At 43.1% G+C, this 15840-nt stretch overlaps 1 protein-coding gene across 1 annotated transcript in view; it reads right to left on the bottom strand.

The window, feature by feature from the left end:
• The window catches only part of ADGRG2 (adhesion G protein-coupled receptor G2), an 84025-nt gene that overhangs the window by 22968 nt on the left and 45217 nt on the right, over positions 1-15840 (bottom strand). Inside the window, exons 11-18 of the mRNA XM_028122583.2 lie at positions 14762-14801; positions 14222-14259; positions 12887-12981; positions 12293-12359; positions 5530-5918; positions 2018-2189; positions 1658-1814; positions 659-802 (exon numbers count right to left, since the gene is read on the bottom strand). Of these exons, the coding sequence (XP_027978384.1) occupies positions 659-802; positions 1658-1814; positions 2018-2189; positions 5530-5918; positions 12293-12359; positions 12887-12981; positions 14222-14259; positions 14762-14801 (1102 nt within the window). The remainder of the gene's footprint in view (positions 1-658; positions 803-1657; positions 1815-2017; positions 2190-5529; positions 5919-12292; positions 12360-12886; positions 12982-14221; positions 14260-14761; positions 14802-15840) is intronic.

The following is a 15840-nucleotide window of genomic DNA, read 5'->3' as shown; positions in this document are numbered from 1 at the left end:
AACTACTGACCGAAATTTCACAGACTGACACACCAGGACCCTCAGGAACTGTAAAGGGAATAGAACACGAAGCCGCTTAAACTGTTGTGTTCTTGAGCAAGTTAACCTCTCCGCACTTCCTTGCCCTCATCTGTAAAATCGGAATCATAGTTGAATAGTTCCTCCCTCACAAGGTTGTTGAGAGGATTAGAGTTAACATTTCTAAGTGCTTAGTAGCATGCTCAGCAATTGGTAAATGCTATATATAAATGTCAGTTATTGTATTTATCATTACCAGTATCCCTAGGTCCTGTTTAAAAATAAACTGGAGGGGCACCTGGATACAGGTGGTTAAGCATCTGACTCTTGGTTTCCGGTCAGGTCATGATCTCAGAGTCGTGAGATCAAGCCCTGTGTCGGAACTCTGTGCTCAGCAGGGAGTCTGCTTAGTTTCTCTCTCCCTTCCCCTCTGCCCCTCCCCACTGCGTGCACTCTCTCTTTCTCTCTCTCTCTCTCTCAAATAAATAAATAAATCTTTGAAATAAATGAATGAAAACAAACTGCAAAAAAATATAAATAAATCAAAATAAACTGCAGCTTTCATGGGAGAATTAAAAGAAACGAAACTGCCTCACTCCAAAACAAAACCTGAACCCAAAGCAGTTAGCATTAACCTTACCTGAAACAGGGCAGGTGTTTCAAAGAAGTTGAACTGAACCCTGGAAGCGAGCTCCACATCATTAGCTGGTAAATTACTCATCAGTGATGAAGGCAGAGTAATAACACCAATACTGTTCTCAGGAGCCCGCGTTTCCAGAGAAACCTGAAAATCAAGTAAAATATAATAAAAAATGCTTGGAGTTAGTATAATGAAGAGATGGAAAACACAAGAACTAATTAAGACGGAGGATCCTGTAAAGGCATTTATTTGTGGTAACTTGTCAAATCAGTTGTTGTTTCTCTGATCTCTATGAAATTGGAGAGGATGTATAATAGACAGACAAGGCCTCAGAGCAGGAAAGGGAACATTTTAAAGATACACAGAAACCATCAGAAAGTGTAGGATGCTGTATGTCAATTATAGCTCAACGAAACTGGGAGGGGGGAGTGCAGAAAGGGTAACTGCAGACACACCAACTCGGCCACCTGTTAGGGCAAAGTCTTCATAAAACCACACGCACTAAACTTGTAAAGGGAAGACTATACAAATTAAATTAAAAGGCAAAAAAGGCAAGACTTGGTCTGACGTGGGCATTTCCAGCCCCTAATCCCTCTAATAGGTGGATAGAAAACACTGGAAGCAGGACTGATACTCAGCACCACTACTGACACCAGGGCAGTCAAAACACTTGTATAAAGTATTGAAATAAGCTGGTAAGTAGCTCATGTCCCCCCTCTCTTGCAACTGCCTAGAGCCCTCCACAGGACACTTCTCCCCACCTGAGCCCCCAACTTCCCCACAAAACTTCCATTTAGCTGCTAGAGGGTTAACCACTCAGATCCTGCTCCAGCCAAGACCAATGTCCTGTTTCTGATTCTGTAGTGCCTCACTGTTCTAGATGTTAAATATTTTTAGTACCACCCCTGATTAGAAGCAGTAATTGCCTCCATCATGAAGTACATGGAGACTACAATCATAGATAAGAAAATGTTTTTTCCACAATAGATTAGGATGTACCTGAAGATTTGCAGGGTCTTGGGCAGCAAAGGTAGTTGTGTCAAAGTTACTAGCATTCACTCTGATCACGGCCAGGGCCAAAGAAGGGGAGGTTAGAGTGATGGTCTTGGTTGAAAAATTCAGCTGTAAGCCAATGTCATCCACTATTTTTAGCAATCTGTAACGACAAGTGGTAGTTTTCAAATTTAGCACTCCTGCTTTGTCTTCCCCATTCGAAGCAGAATATGCAGTAGCAACTTAACAAGTCATTATGAACCTCTTATGTGGGAGAAAAATACTTGGCTGTAATTAATCCTGATAAGAAGTCTCGTTCTCTTAGAGGGTCCCCTCTCCTGACCACGTGAGTTTGCTAAGTCATACCTTTGGGCCAGAGGAGCCAGCAAGGCAGGTGGGGAATGAAGGAGTTTGCTGACATGGTTTATCATTTCTCCCGCAAGGTTAGGCTCCAAGCTGCCCAAGGACAGAGTCTTTTCCATCTGGGACACTTGGTTCTCAAGATCAGAATCACTGATGCTGCTGGTATAAACAACTTCTGTAACAGAGAGCCAAATCATTTTATGAACACATAATGGAAAAATCACTAATAAAGGAACACACATAGACTCTATGACCTGGCGAACCTACTCCTAGGCATTTGCCCCAGGGAAATAAAGACATGTCTCAGGACTTGTTCGTGAATGTTTATAGAGGCTTTTCATTAAACCCCCAAACTGGAAACAACCCAAATGTCTATCAACTGAAGAATGGATAAACAAACTGATCCCTCTGTACAAGAGATTATTGTTCAGTAATTAAAAGGTAGGAGCCAAGGGGGGTGGGGGGATGGGTTGGCCCGCTGAAGGGTATTAAGGAGGGCACATTCTGCGTGCAGCACTGGGTGTTATGCACAAACAGTGAATCATGGAACACTACATCAATTACTAATGATGTGATGTATGGTGATTAACATCACAATAAAAAATTTAAAAAATAAATAAATGAAAGGTAGGAGCCACTGATAATTGCAACAACATGGATGGATCTCCAATTTTCCAATATATTATGTTAACTGAAAGAAGCCAGACTCAAAAGGCTGCATATTGTATGATTCTCTTCATATGACATTTTAGAAAAATCAAAAGTATAGGAAAACAAAACAGATCAATCAGTGGTGGCCAGGGGCTGGGGGTAGTGGATAGGAATCGACTACAAAGGAACACGAAGGAAATTTGGGGGTGCTGAAAATGTTATATATTGTGATGGTGGTTATGTGGCTATGGGTGTTTAATCCAACCTCATGGAACTATAAAAATTTCATCTATCCACAGATCTGGATGAATTTTACCGTATGTAAATTATACTTCAAGAAACCCTACTGGGGTGTCTGGCTGGCACAGTCTAAAAGAGCACGCGACTCTTGATCTCGGGGTCATGAGTTGAAACCCCACACTGGGTGTAGAGATTATGTAAAAATAAAATCTTAACAAAAATAAACCTAACTGAAAAAAAAAGAAGCACATCAGTGTAGTTAGTGTATATTTGTATAAGTATAAATACACTTGTATCTAATTTATATCGTGTGTACAGGATTTTACATGGGTAACAAGAAATTTTTGTGAAAAAGAGACTATGAAATTAATAGCTAGATGACCAGCTGTAAACTGGTTTTCAATAGTGTTTTTAATTGGAAAACAATGATACAAACCCGTCTAGCAACGGAAAAGTCTCTTAATTCCACCACCAAACATCCTGTTTCTTATTTTGCATATTCCCTTCTAATCTCCATCCATGTTGTTGTCACATACTGTTATAAACACAGTGTACAAACTATTTATTGTTGCGTTATTTTTTTTTTTCACTCAAGACTTGAAAGATGCCCCTGAGTTTCATCTAGCTGTTCTTATGCAGGGCTGCGAACAGTCATCATGCTGAGGTGGCTTACTGTATTTCATTACTCTTCTGTTGTGTAACTGTTAGGTTGTATCTACTTTTTCACTACCAGGTAATAACTCTGACACAGCTTTTATATGTATGTCGTTTTGCTCCTGTTGTCTCATTGGCTAAAACTGGAGTGCCAGAAATGGAAGCACAGATGCAGGGGGATATGTTGCTAGCCTTTCTGGGGAGACTGTGAGGTTGATTCTAATGGTCAATGGGGATAGCTCCGCAAAGGTGGGTGTTTTAGGCCCAGGCTAACTAACTTCAATTTTACTTTATTTTTCATCAGCCACTGAACCTTCTCTAAACTAAGGTCCCATTGGTTTTATAATGTGGCCTAAAATGTCCATATTTATAAAAAAATTGAGAGAGCAGTGCAAATTCAAAGAAATATCAAGTCAAGGCGCGTCTGGGTGGCTCAGTCGGTGAAATGGCTGCCTTCGGCTCAGGTCATGATCTCAGGGTCCTGGGATCAAGCCCCACATCGTGCTCCCTGCTCAGTGGGGAGTCTGCTTCTCCCTTTCCCTCTGCCACTCCCCCTGCTTGTACTCTCTCTCTCTCTCTAATAAATAAATAAAATCTTAAAAAAAAAAAAAAGAAAGAAAAGAAAAGAAAAAAGAAATATCAAGTCATTTGGCAGCCGCTCCCAATCTCCTGGGGATGCTTGCACTGTGGGGGAGAAGGTGGAGATCACAACCTGAGCTCCAATCTCATGTCACCAAGAACTTGGTTTTGCCTCCCACTCCCCCGAAATCTAAAGGAAGGTCTGCTTCTTACTCACTGAATTGAACCTTCAAAGCATCCAGAATTCTCTCTTGCATCTTCCGCTCTTGTCTTTATCTCTTTACCCCTAAGCCAACTTTGTGTGTGGGGAGCCCTCTGCAGGTTCCAGGGCATTCTCCTGTAACCATCATTCCAAACCCAGTGCAACTAGTGTGATTATTTCCATCTTAAAGTCGTGTAGGCTAAAGTCAGCTAAATGGCTTATCCCAGATCACACTGCAGGTGAGGACACCTGCAGACCCACACATAGGTCTTCTGAACATTTCTCCCCTCCTCAAGGCAACCTTAGCTCAGTCCCACGTCTGTCACTCCGTAACTGACTTGTTTTCAAGAAAGCTAAATTTTTCTCTTGTCATCTTTCTAAATGGAATTACCGTGTTTAACAGTACAGAAGTTTTCTTGGGGTGCCTGGGTGGCTCAGTCGGTTAAGTGTCTGACTCTTGGTTTCGGCTCAGGTCCTGATCTCATGGTGGTGGGTTCGAGCCCTGCTTCGGGCTCCGTGCTCAGCGGGGAATCTGAGATTTTTTTCGCCCTCTCCCTCTGTCCCTCTCCCCACCACACTCCCTCTCTCCCTCTCTCTCTCTCTCTCTCTCTCTCTCTAAAATAAATAAATAAATCTTTTTTTTTTTTTTTAAAGTTCAACAGTGAGCGCCTGGGTGGCTCAGTCGTTAAGTGTCTGCCTTTGGCTCAGGTCATGATCCTGGGGTCCTGGGATCGAGCCCCACATCGGGCTCCCTGCTCGGTGGGAAGCCTGCTTCTCCCTCTCCCACTCCCCCTGCTCGTGTTCCCTCTCTGGTTGTGTCTCTCTCTGTCAAATAAATAAATAAAATCTTAAAAAAAAAAAAGTTCAACAGTTTCCTCTTCAGAATGTTGAAAACAGTGACCTAATAACCTTTTGTGGGAGAAAGAAACCTGTAAAATAACTCATCTCGACAAAATGAGATACGTTTGCCTCAGAGCTATTTCTCCACTCCCTTGGTCAAAACAATCAAACTTAGCCACATCTATGTTCTACGAATCTCTGGAGGAAAGCTCTCGAAATCAAGCAGGTATCATAAAAAAGAAAGGTTCAACATGGCCTTGTTACAGATATCTTGATTTGGCAGGCTAGCCCCTGCGATTCAGGAAGCCAGACTGTAACAAACAGCAGCAGCGTGACTCCTCATATTTACCTGTCTTGTCAGGAGGTGTGCTGGTCGTGATGACATTCGCAGGGGCAGACGCAGTGGGAGAGGAAAGTGCGGATTTCACAGTTGGCAGTGTGTGGGAAAGATCAGTTTGGGGCATAGGGGAAAAGATAGTTCCAGAACTGGGGGGCATATCAATGGCAGAGCTGGAAGCTAGGGGAGCTGAAGGCTGGGAAGAAGGAAGGTAAATCCCTCGTGTTGGAGAGGGAGGGCTCTGGGTTACAGGTGGATGATTTAGAGGTTCAGCAAAAGAGAAGGCACTGGAGACCTGGGAGAGAATGGTGGCCCGAGGAACAACTGGGATGGAATTGCTAGAAGAAAATGGTGAGCCATCTGGATGACCAGCAAGACATACGACAGGATCCTGCAGGTCACTAAAGGAAAGAATCAGAGAGATGCACGTGAGACACGAATGAGCGATAGAGAGGCTCATCTCCTCTAGCAACCACCCGACACCACCAAGGTGACTTGGCTCCACCAGGGACCTGCTACTCCCAGCCTCTGCCCTGCACACCTGCTGTGCCCTTGCCACTGGCCCCCTGCCCCTGCCCACTTCCACCACTTCCTCCCTCGGAGAGGAATTAGCCAGGAGGGATGCTCTTTTATGAATTGCCAGTTCCGGGTCACTCACTCACTCACCACTGCTCTCAGGCTCTTGTGCTTTATCACTTATCACTCAGTTGAAGAGATCTTGTAACACTTCTATGTGCTTCTGGTGGGGCAGCGGGAGCTGTTACATGCTGTTACCCACCTAGTTGGTTTTCATATACTAGGAATCTTACATTTTTTTTTTAGGTTTTACAAAATGTATTCTCAAAAACGGATAATCACATGCCCAAACTGTTCCTAACATACTGTAAAGTGTTCTAAAAACTGGGTGCCTGGGTGGTTCAGTTGGTTAAGCATCTACCTTCAGCTCAGTTCATGATCCCAGGGTCCTGGGATCGAGCCCCACATTGGGCTCCCTGCTCAGCGGGGAGCCTGCTTCTCCCTCTCCTTCTGCTGCTCCCCCTGCTTGTGCTCTCTCTCTATCAGATAAATAAAATCGTTTAAAAAAATCCTTCTAAAAACTTAGATATCAAAATATCATTTTCCTTGAATATTCGAATCTGCATTAGCAAAACTGGCTCATCATTTTTAGCACAATTGATTTTACTTTGAGGCAAAATCATATCCATTTCAAACTGTATCTGTCCGTAACAGATTCAGAAACTCTTTTTTTTTTTCTTCAAGATTTTATTTATTTATTTGACAGAGAGAGAGACGGCGAGAGAGGGAACACAAGCAGGGGGAGTGGGAGAGGAAGAAGCAGGCTTCCCGCTGAGCAGGGAGCCCGACATGGGGCTCGATTCCAGGACCCTGGGATCATGACCTGAGCCAAAGGCAGAGGCTTAACCGACTGAGCCACCCAGGCGCCCCAGATTCACAAACTCTTATGTCAACTCAGTATTAACATGGGGTACAAAAGGGTATGGCATAAAATGAAAAGCAGCTCTAAGTTTATCAATAACCATAAAATGTTCTTCAGATTTTTCCTGTAGTTTTTGCAAAGTACATAATTCTGTCAATTACATTTACAATCTTCTGTGTATTGATCCATATTAGAAAAATGTGCAAAAATCATTATTATTGATTTGGATAATGGCATTTTTTATTTCAGCAAGTTCTCATACTGGTCTTCATGAGTCACAAGTAAGCCTTTCTTTTCCATGAAACCTCAAATTTAGCTCACTCACATTTAGTGTGATACTGGCTGGAATAGGTAAATCACACTGCCTTTTTTTTCTTTGACTTATTGAATTTTGTTTCAAGAAAATCTTGAACTGAAGTTAATAATACATAAATTTTTGTGAAACTGATGAACATAGGAATCTGTCTGAATCAATTTTATACCACTATAGCACAGCATGATGCTAACTGGCACATAGTGACCGGAAATGTTCGTTGACTGAAAAAATAAATTGAGCTGGGGCCATAGGGGTCCCCAGTTTATAAATCAGCTATGCCCTCAGTGTTGCTTTAGCCCAGTGGTTCTCAACCTAGGCCGTGCATGAGAAAACCCAGAGCACTTTTAAAAAATATACAGAGATTTCTGTGGTCTACTCCTCAGCATGTTTCAGTTGGTCTTGGTGCAGGGGTGAGGCCCCCAGGCCCATATATTTTCATGGCATGCAAGGTTGAAAAGAACTCATCTACTATCAAGATCCACCAATCTTGCGGGGGGTAAGAGTAACCAGAGGGGGCAACAAACTATTACCTAGGGAAGCCTCTGATGGATCCAGTTTTAGATGGTGACTTATGAGCACCAACTAGAATGTGTCCTTAGAGATTCTCTGGGGTGAGAGGAGGCAGGAATATTAGGTTGAGGAGCCCGAGGTAGGTCATACCCATAAAAAGAAATGCTGCCTCAGTCTAGTGTGGTTAGACACCTGCCAGAGGCCCGTCTACACAGCCTGGGGTTCAGGGTGGCAGTGTGGACGAAGGGGCGCCAGACAGTCGGAAAAGTGATGAGTCGAGAAGCCCTGGCTGAGGCTCCAGCTCTCATTAGTCTTCTAGGCAATCCACCCCAGTTCTCTGAGACTCTATTCTCTGAACTGTATACTGCAGCAACTCATCGGGCCAAGTCACAGCACAGGTGCTTTGCAAAGTATAAATTAAATTTCCTTCTTAAATCTGGGGGTTTGCAGCAACCAAATCCCCCAGCACGAGGGTTCGCATTCCCTGGGCTCCTCTGTGAACAGGCTAGCCTCCCTCGGATACTCTTGGCACTTCTGCTACTCAGAACCCTCCATCTGTCGGGAGAGGCACACCGAGGGGCAGAGCAGTGGCGGGCAATGCCAGCTCTACACGAGAAACCTCCAAGCGCTGCAGCAGTGGTGCAGGGGCTTCCATCCCAGGCCCACTCAACTGGACTCTCTGCAGTGGCTGTAGGCATCCATATCTGTTTTAATACGCTTCTTCAATGAGCAGCCTCCATACGGTAGATTGTACTAATCTTCCATCTAGAGTTTGAAGAATTTTTATACGTATATACACCTGTATCATCACCACCCAGATCCAAAGAGAGTATTTCCAGCACCCAAGACGGCCACTTTGACACATCAGGTTTTTAAAGGGCCCGAAGTGGGCACCTGGGTGGCTCAGTCAGTTAAGTGTCTGCCTTACACTCAGGTCGTGATCTCGGGGTCCTGGGATTGAGCCCCGCATTGGGCTCCCTGCTCAGAGGGGAGCCTGCTTCTCCCTCTCCCTCTGCTCCTCTCCCCCTCCCCCTAGTTCATGTTCTCTCTCTCAAATAAATAAAATCTTTTTAAAAACTTAAAAATAGGGCAGCTGGGTGGCTCAGTCAGTTAAGCTTCTGCCTTTGGCTCTGGTCATGACCTCAGGGTTGTGAGATCAAGCCCCACGTCAGGCTCTGCATTCAGTGGGGAGTCTGCTTCTCCCCCTCCCCTCTCCCTCTACTCATGCTCTCACTCTCTCACAAATAAAATCTTAAAAAAAAAAAAAAAAGAATCACCCCACCCAGAAATCCTGAAAACTCCAAAAGCCTGGACTGCACCCAGACCAATGACATCACCATTTCTGAGGGTGGGAGGCAGGTATGGGTGTTTTTAAAACCAGATGATTCCAATGTGCATCCAGGGTTGAGAAGCGCTGCTCTGTGGACTAGACCCCACTGCGGAAAGTGAGGTCCATGAACCAGGAGCACTGGCTTCACCTGGGAACCTGGTAGAAATGCAGCATCCCAGGTCTTTCCCAGACCTCCTGGATCAGAATTTTGACCAGATCTTCTGTGGCTAATATACACAGCAACGTCTGAGAAGTGCTGATAGGGCTCACTTCCTCATTTTACAGGAGGAACCTGAGGAGTATTTCTATTAATAAAAAATTAACAGCTGGATACACAGCTAGCTAATGACAGAGCCCTAGCCAGACAATGAGCTCATATTCTGCCCGCTCTTCTGTGTCCCTCCGCTTCTTCCTCACAGCTCTTTGAATGGGCAGGCATCAGAGGTCTGTGGGGCTGCCTCAAAAGAGCTATTATCTCTTCATCTGATCCTGGTACTTCTAGAAATTCCATCTCTCAAGTGGGCCTCAACCCTTCAGCTTAATGGGGCATGTTGAGCTTAAAACTTAAAGATTCTTCACTTTTTATTACAGAAAATGCTATAAATCCTAAACTAAAGTCCTTTAGCTATTCCTCGAGGTCCAATGTTTTAATATATCCCAGAAATACAGCCCACACAGGGCAGACAGGCTACAGTTAGCCTTTTGTTCCCATATGAGAAGCTTTACATTGAAAAATGTATGTCCTGGGGCGCCTGGGTGGCTCAGTTGTTAGGCGTCTGCCTTCGGCTCAGGTCATGGTCCCAGGGTCTTGGGATCGAGTCCCACATCAGGCTCCCTGCTCGGCGGAAAGCCTGCTTCTCCCTCTCCCACTCCCCCTGCTGTGTTCCCTCTCTCGCTGTGTCTCTCTCTGTCAAATCAATAAATAAAATCTTTAAAAAAAAAATCTATGTTCTTTTGTTCAAATACAAATTTTATCTGATTGTAATAAAGTATTGAAAATGCTGCAAAGAAAAAAAAAGGAATAGTAAACAAAATATCACCCATGCCCCGTGAGTATTTTCCTTCATTCATTCACTTCCTAGTTTTTTCTATGTATATTTGTATACACCTGTGATCACGTCATCCATGACTTTGGGGTCATCTGCCTCCCAGCTTCCCTTCATTTCGGTGCTGAGTTTAAGGCAGTCATTCTCAACATTGGTTGCACATTAGAATCGCCAAGAGGGCTTTTAAAACCCTTAATGCCTAGGCTTGTGTTCCTGACCATTTAAATCAGTCACTGAGGGTGTGAGACTGGATATCAGGATTCTCAAAAAATTCTTCAATGGAATTAATTTTAGGCTTACAGAAACTCTGCAAAAATAACAGAGTTCCCTATACCCCTCACTCAGCTTCCCTCAATGTTAACATCTAATGTCTGGAATTGGGACCAAAAAGCTATCAACATTTAACATATTCCAAAGATGGCATCTCAAATCGCTGAGGAAAAGATAGACTTTTTAATAAATGGTGTGGAACCCCTGGCTAGACATTTTTGAAAAGATTAAATTAGATCCATACCTTGCCCCACACACAAGAATAAATTCCAAGTGGATTTAATAAAAAAAAAAAAAAGAAACCATATAAATACTAGAAAAACTCAAGGATGAATTCCCCTATAACCTGGGCATAGGAAAAGCCTTTCTAGCTAAGACTTCAAATGCACAGGCAATAAAAGACTGGCAAATTTAACTACAATTTTTTAAAAAGATTTTATTTATTTATTTATTTATTTATTTATTTATTTGAGAGAGAGTGTGTGTGCATGCACTCTCATGCATGGGGGGGCGGGGGGCAGAGGGAGAGGCAGACTCCCCGCTGAGCAAGGAGCCTGGGCCTATGGGGCTGGATCCCAGGACCCCAAGATCATGGCCTGAATGGAAAGCAGACACTTAATAGACTGAGCCACCAGGCGCCCCTTACCTACATTTTTTTAAAAATTTAATTTGCGTGACAAAAACACGAAGTCAAAAGATAACTGACAAACTGGGAGAAAATATTTGCAACATATACTGCAAAGGGTTAATACCCCACTATATAAAGGACTCTTAAAAACTGATCAGGTGATCAGGGGTGCCTGGGTGATGCAGTGGGTTAAGCATTCAACTCTTGATTTCGGCTCAGGTCATGTTCTCAGGGTCTTGAGATGCATTGGCTCTGTGCTCAGCAGGGAATCTGCTGGAGATTCTCCCTCTGCTCCTCTCCATGCTCTCTCTCTCTCAAATAAATAAATAAAATCTTTTTTTTTTAAAGATTTTATTTCTTTATTTGACAGAGAGAGACAGCGAGAGAGGGAACACAAGCAGGGGGAGTGGGAGAGGGAGAAGCAGGCCTCCTGCTGAGTGGAAAGCCCGATGTGGGGCTCGATCCCAGGATCCTGGGACCATGACCTGAGCCGAAGGCAGACGCTTAATGACTGAGCCACCCAGGCGCCCCACATAAATAAAATCTTAAAAAAAAAACTGGTCAGGGGCGCCTGGGTGGCTCAGTCGTTAAGCGTCTGCCTTCGGCTCAGGTCATGACCTCAGGGTCCTGGAACTGAGCCCCACATTGGGCTCCCCACTCCACAGGGAAGTCTGCTTCTCCCTCTCCCTCTGCCAGCCACTCTGCCTACTTGTGTGCTCACGTGCTCTAATAAATACATAAAATCTTTTAAAAAAAAGCAGATCAGATATCCAGTAGAAAAAGTGGGAAAGACATGCACACACAATTAACAAGAAAAATACAAAAATGACCCCCAAATACATGAAAAATGTTCAAACAGACCTCAGAAGTGCAAATTAAAATACCACTGAGATACTCTTTCTCAACTACCACACTGGAAAAATTAAAAAATATGATGACATTCAGTTGGTGAGGCGGGGGCAGGGGTGGAGGGGAAGAGGGCCAGAATATTTCTAATATACTCCCCAGGTGATTTTGATGTGCAACCAAGATTGCAAACCACTATTTCAAAGTAATGGTCCACATGGAAACTTGATACAACAGAAAACTGCATTTCCTCTAAAATTGAAAGCCCTTCTTCACTGTCAAAATTCCTTAGCCAGCATGGTGATTAAATATTATTATAATTATTATTATTATTATTATTATTATCATTATTGTTGCTTTTAGGAAAAATGTCAGCCTGTGTGCTACATACCACTGCAGTTTTCCTAACTCTTCCGGGGAGGAAGGGCATGGTATCCTGACAGAACAGCAGCACTGTTCTGGAGACAACAGTAAAAGAAGAAAATACATGGTCAAGAATAAGGCAAGGCAGACACTCAGATCCATCAAGTATTATGGTTCCTACACTGGATGCATTTTAAAAAGCATTTGTCTAAAATAGGTGATAAAATAAAACTGGATACTATTATATTGACAATCGTACATACTTAAGAGGTGCTCAGAAATATTTACTGCGTGAATAATTTGGGGGAAGTTATATGCACGCAATATCAATTGCTCTTCAACAGCTCCTAAGAATTCCGAAGTTAAGTACATCCAGCAGCAATGGATCAAACACTCCAAATAGAAGTCCCCCTCTCTCAGGAGGTTTTTTTCCTATCTTGTTTTCAAATACAGTATACTGAAACTTTATTGAGAAAGCAGGGGGAAAAAATCACATTTTGACTCACAAGAGTCAAAACAGAAAGCTATCACATACTTAAATTTATTGATATTTTCAGTTTTAAAAAGAACACATCAAAGTCATGTGAAAAAGAACACAGCAGTAAAGATAGAGACAACTTACCCATCGGTTGAATCTTTACTCTTCTCAAAGCAACCATTACAGCACATATGTTCATTGTTTTATTCATTTTTATTGTGAATGTACAATTTAATGTGCTGTAAAGAGAAATATATATAACCAGAATGTTACTGAACTGGAAACCTACCTACATATTTGTAAATGCTTTTTCAAACTTGGGAGTGAGGAAAGGAGACACTGATGCTGTGAGCTTGGAGGAACAGCCCAATAAGCTTGTGACCACCCACGACTTTCAACCATGAGACATTTATAGAGGTTTACAGTCGCAGAGGTTGCAAACCAGAGACCCTGTGACCACACACAACTGCCGATTCATTTTGCCTGCGGGAAGTATGAACTGGCGGGGGTGCAACTTGTTTGCAAAGACAAGCATCTTAACATCGAAAGTCTTACCCGAAGCTGGCTAATAGCCTGGTGTCTGTAGGCATGTGAGTTTCCACCATAGGAGCCCTGTCACATACCAGCCTGGATGAACATCAAGGTCTCTTAAATCCAAAACCTCTCTGGCAATTCCATCTAGATTATCAGATAACTAGCAATTTAAGACATTATCGCTTATTTTTTTTTACTTTAGTGTTGACTTACGTGAAAAAATATTAATGTTGCAAATAACCAAAAGTGGTTAAGTGAAATGAACTAAATATATATAGTGGATAGGGAGTCAATCTACAATTTCATGAAGAATTGCCAGTATTTGTACCAATGAATAGCCTGATGAGCAGAAACCATCATTTTCTAGGACTTGTACTCTCACAGAATGCTCAGGATTCAGGTGACGAGATTACTGACCTATGTAAGTCGTTCGCTTATGCGGCCAAAGACAGCTGATGGACACAATTTAAAATGATTATCTGTGCAACCTCAAATAACTGTCGGGCAATCTCTGATGCACCCCTGCACACTTTTTAATCTCTTCTTTTCTCTTTCTTTCCCATCTTTTCCTCCCCTCTCTCCTTCTCCCAAGTACCATATTATGTTCCTTCTTCTCTATCTGGCCTTCACTAGACTGGACCACTGGGAGCCATTTCTTGGTTATATTGGTGGCCTTTGGGGCTAAGGACACTGATAGTCCTTACCATCACCGCACCAGAGGCAAATGGCCCAGTCCCACCCACCCCTCTGTGATTCATAAAGAAATGGGAAGAGGAATGTGACAGAGTGATGAATGTTTCAGAGAATAAAAACATATATCCAAAATGTCATGAATATGTATTTATTTTAGAGGAACACATTTGAATTTGCAACCTAAGACCCCTCAATACTTCATTTCTCATGAGTAACGAAATAATATGGATAAAAGTATTAAAAATGACTGACCTTTGGGCCTCTGCCGTAGCACACACAGTAAAATAAGTCTGAAACAAAAAATATATATATATATAGGTTCCTTTGACAGTTGAGAATGTCAGACAAAACAACCTAGGACTTATCACAGCCTCATAGAATCTTAGAATCACAATAACCCCTAGGGATCATCCAATTCACAGTGCTATCAGATTCCTGATGTATCATCAAAGCTACTGGGGGGGGCGAGGCAGTCTCTGCTTGCATCTTGCTACTGTTGAGAACTCGCTACCACACAAGGGAGCTCATTCTGGAGCCCTAATTTTAAGAAACGTTTGGTTTTACATGAAGGAAAATCTATCCCCTTGTAACAGCATTCCACTGTGATATCCAGTTCTGACTCTGGATCCATCCAGTTCTGACTTCTGGAGGAAAGGAACTAGTTTATTCAATCTTTTATATGACAGATTTGGGGAATTTTGAATACATTTCTCCTCAGGAACACAGAACTCCACGCTTTCCCCCAAATAGAAACAGTAATGATAAACAAGGTATAGGATGTACTATGATTACCTCACTTAAGCTTTGCAGGGCTTTGTTTAGCTCTGATCGTCTGTTAATAAAACGAGAGAAATTGACATGAAGGAGATCACTGGTGATGTTAAATTCAAAACAAGTTAGATTTTTAGCAATTAAATTAAGCCTATGGTATTTATTGCTTCCAGTGTTCACTTTGAAGAAACACTGGGCATACTAAGAGATTCCTATGTGAGAAAAATAAATTATTTATATGACAAGGGAAACTAACCAGACAGAAGCTCTATCAGTTCTAGCCAACAGCAAGATATAAATTATGGTTGAACAATCTTGTTATTCATTAGGATCCTGCAACCCCCAGGCAGCTTCTTCTGGCAGAGGGCCCAAGGAAGAGTTGGCCCGAGGTAAAATTTCTGAGAGGAGTCCACCACTCGCCATGGGGGCCCTGCACCCCTGATTTCTTCCTCACTCCCTCTCCACCTGACCCCACCTGCCCTCTAGCACTCTCTAGTCCCCCTTCCCTTCCTCATCACTCCTCTTGCAGAATTTCCCTCATTCCTCTCCTCCAATCCCACTCAAACAACACTTTTATTTCTTCAATGTGGAAGAGCTTCACGGGAAGTTAGGATAAAAGAAATCTAGTTAAAGAATTCACTCTAGGGGCACCTGGGTGGCTCAGTAGGTTAAGTGTCTGCCTTCAGCTAGGGTCATGATCTCAGACTCCTGGGATGGGCTGTGTCAGGCTCCCTGCTCAGTGGGGAGCCTGCTTCTCCCTCCCTCTGCCCCCTCTCTCAAATAAATAAAATCTTAAAAAAAAAAAAAATAAAGAATTCACGCTAGGGCAATCGTTCTCAACTGGGGTGGGGGGACGAACTCTGTCCCCCAGGGGACATTGGGCAACATCTGGAGATGTTTTTGATTGTCACAACTGGGGGCTGGGTGTTACTGGCATCTAGTGGATAGAGGTCAGGGATCTGTTACACATCCTACAGTGCAAACACGGTTAGAGAACTACCAGGTCCAAAATGTCAATAGTGCCGAGGCTGAGAAACCCAGCTCCAAGGGATGGGCAATAGTTCTAGGTGGTTCCAGGGAAGGTCTGGAGGAAAGAAGAG

Source organism: Eumetopias jubatus, unplaced genomic scaffold (genome assembly GCF_037043125.1).
Source record: "Eumetopias jubatus isolate StellerSeaLion01/CBP00866 unplaced genomic scaffold, mEumJub1_p1.0 scaffold_11, whole genome shotgun sequence".
Lineage (NCBI taxonomy): Eukaryota > Metazoa > Chordata > Mammalia > Carnivora > Otariidae > Eumetopias > Eumetopias jubatus.
This window is presented reverse-complemented; position numbering and strand designations above follow the sequence as displayed.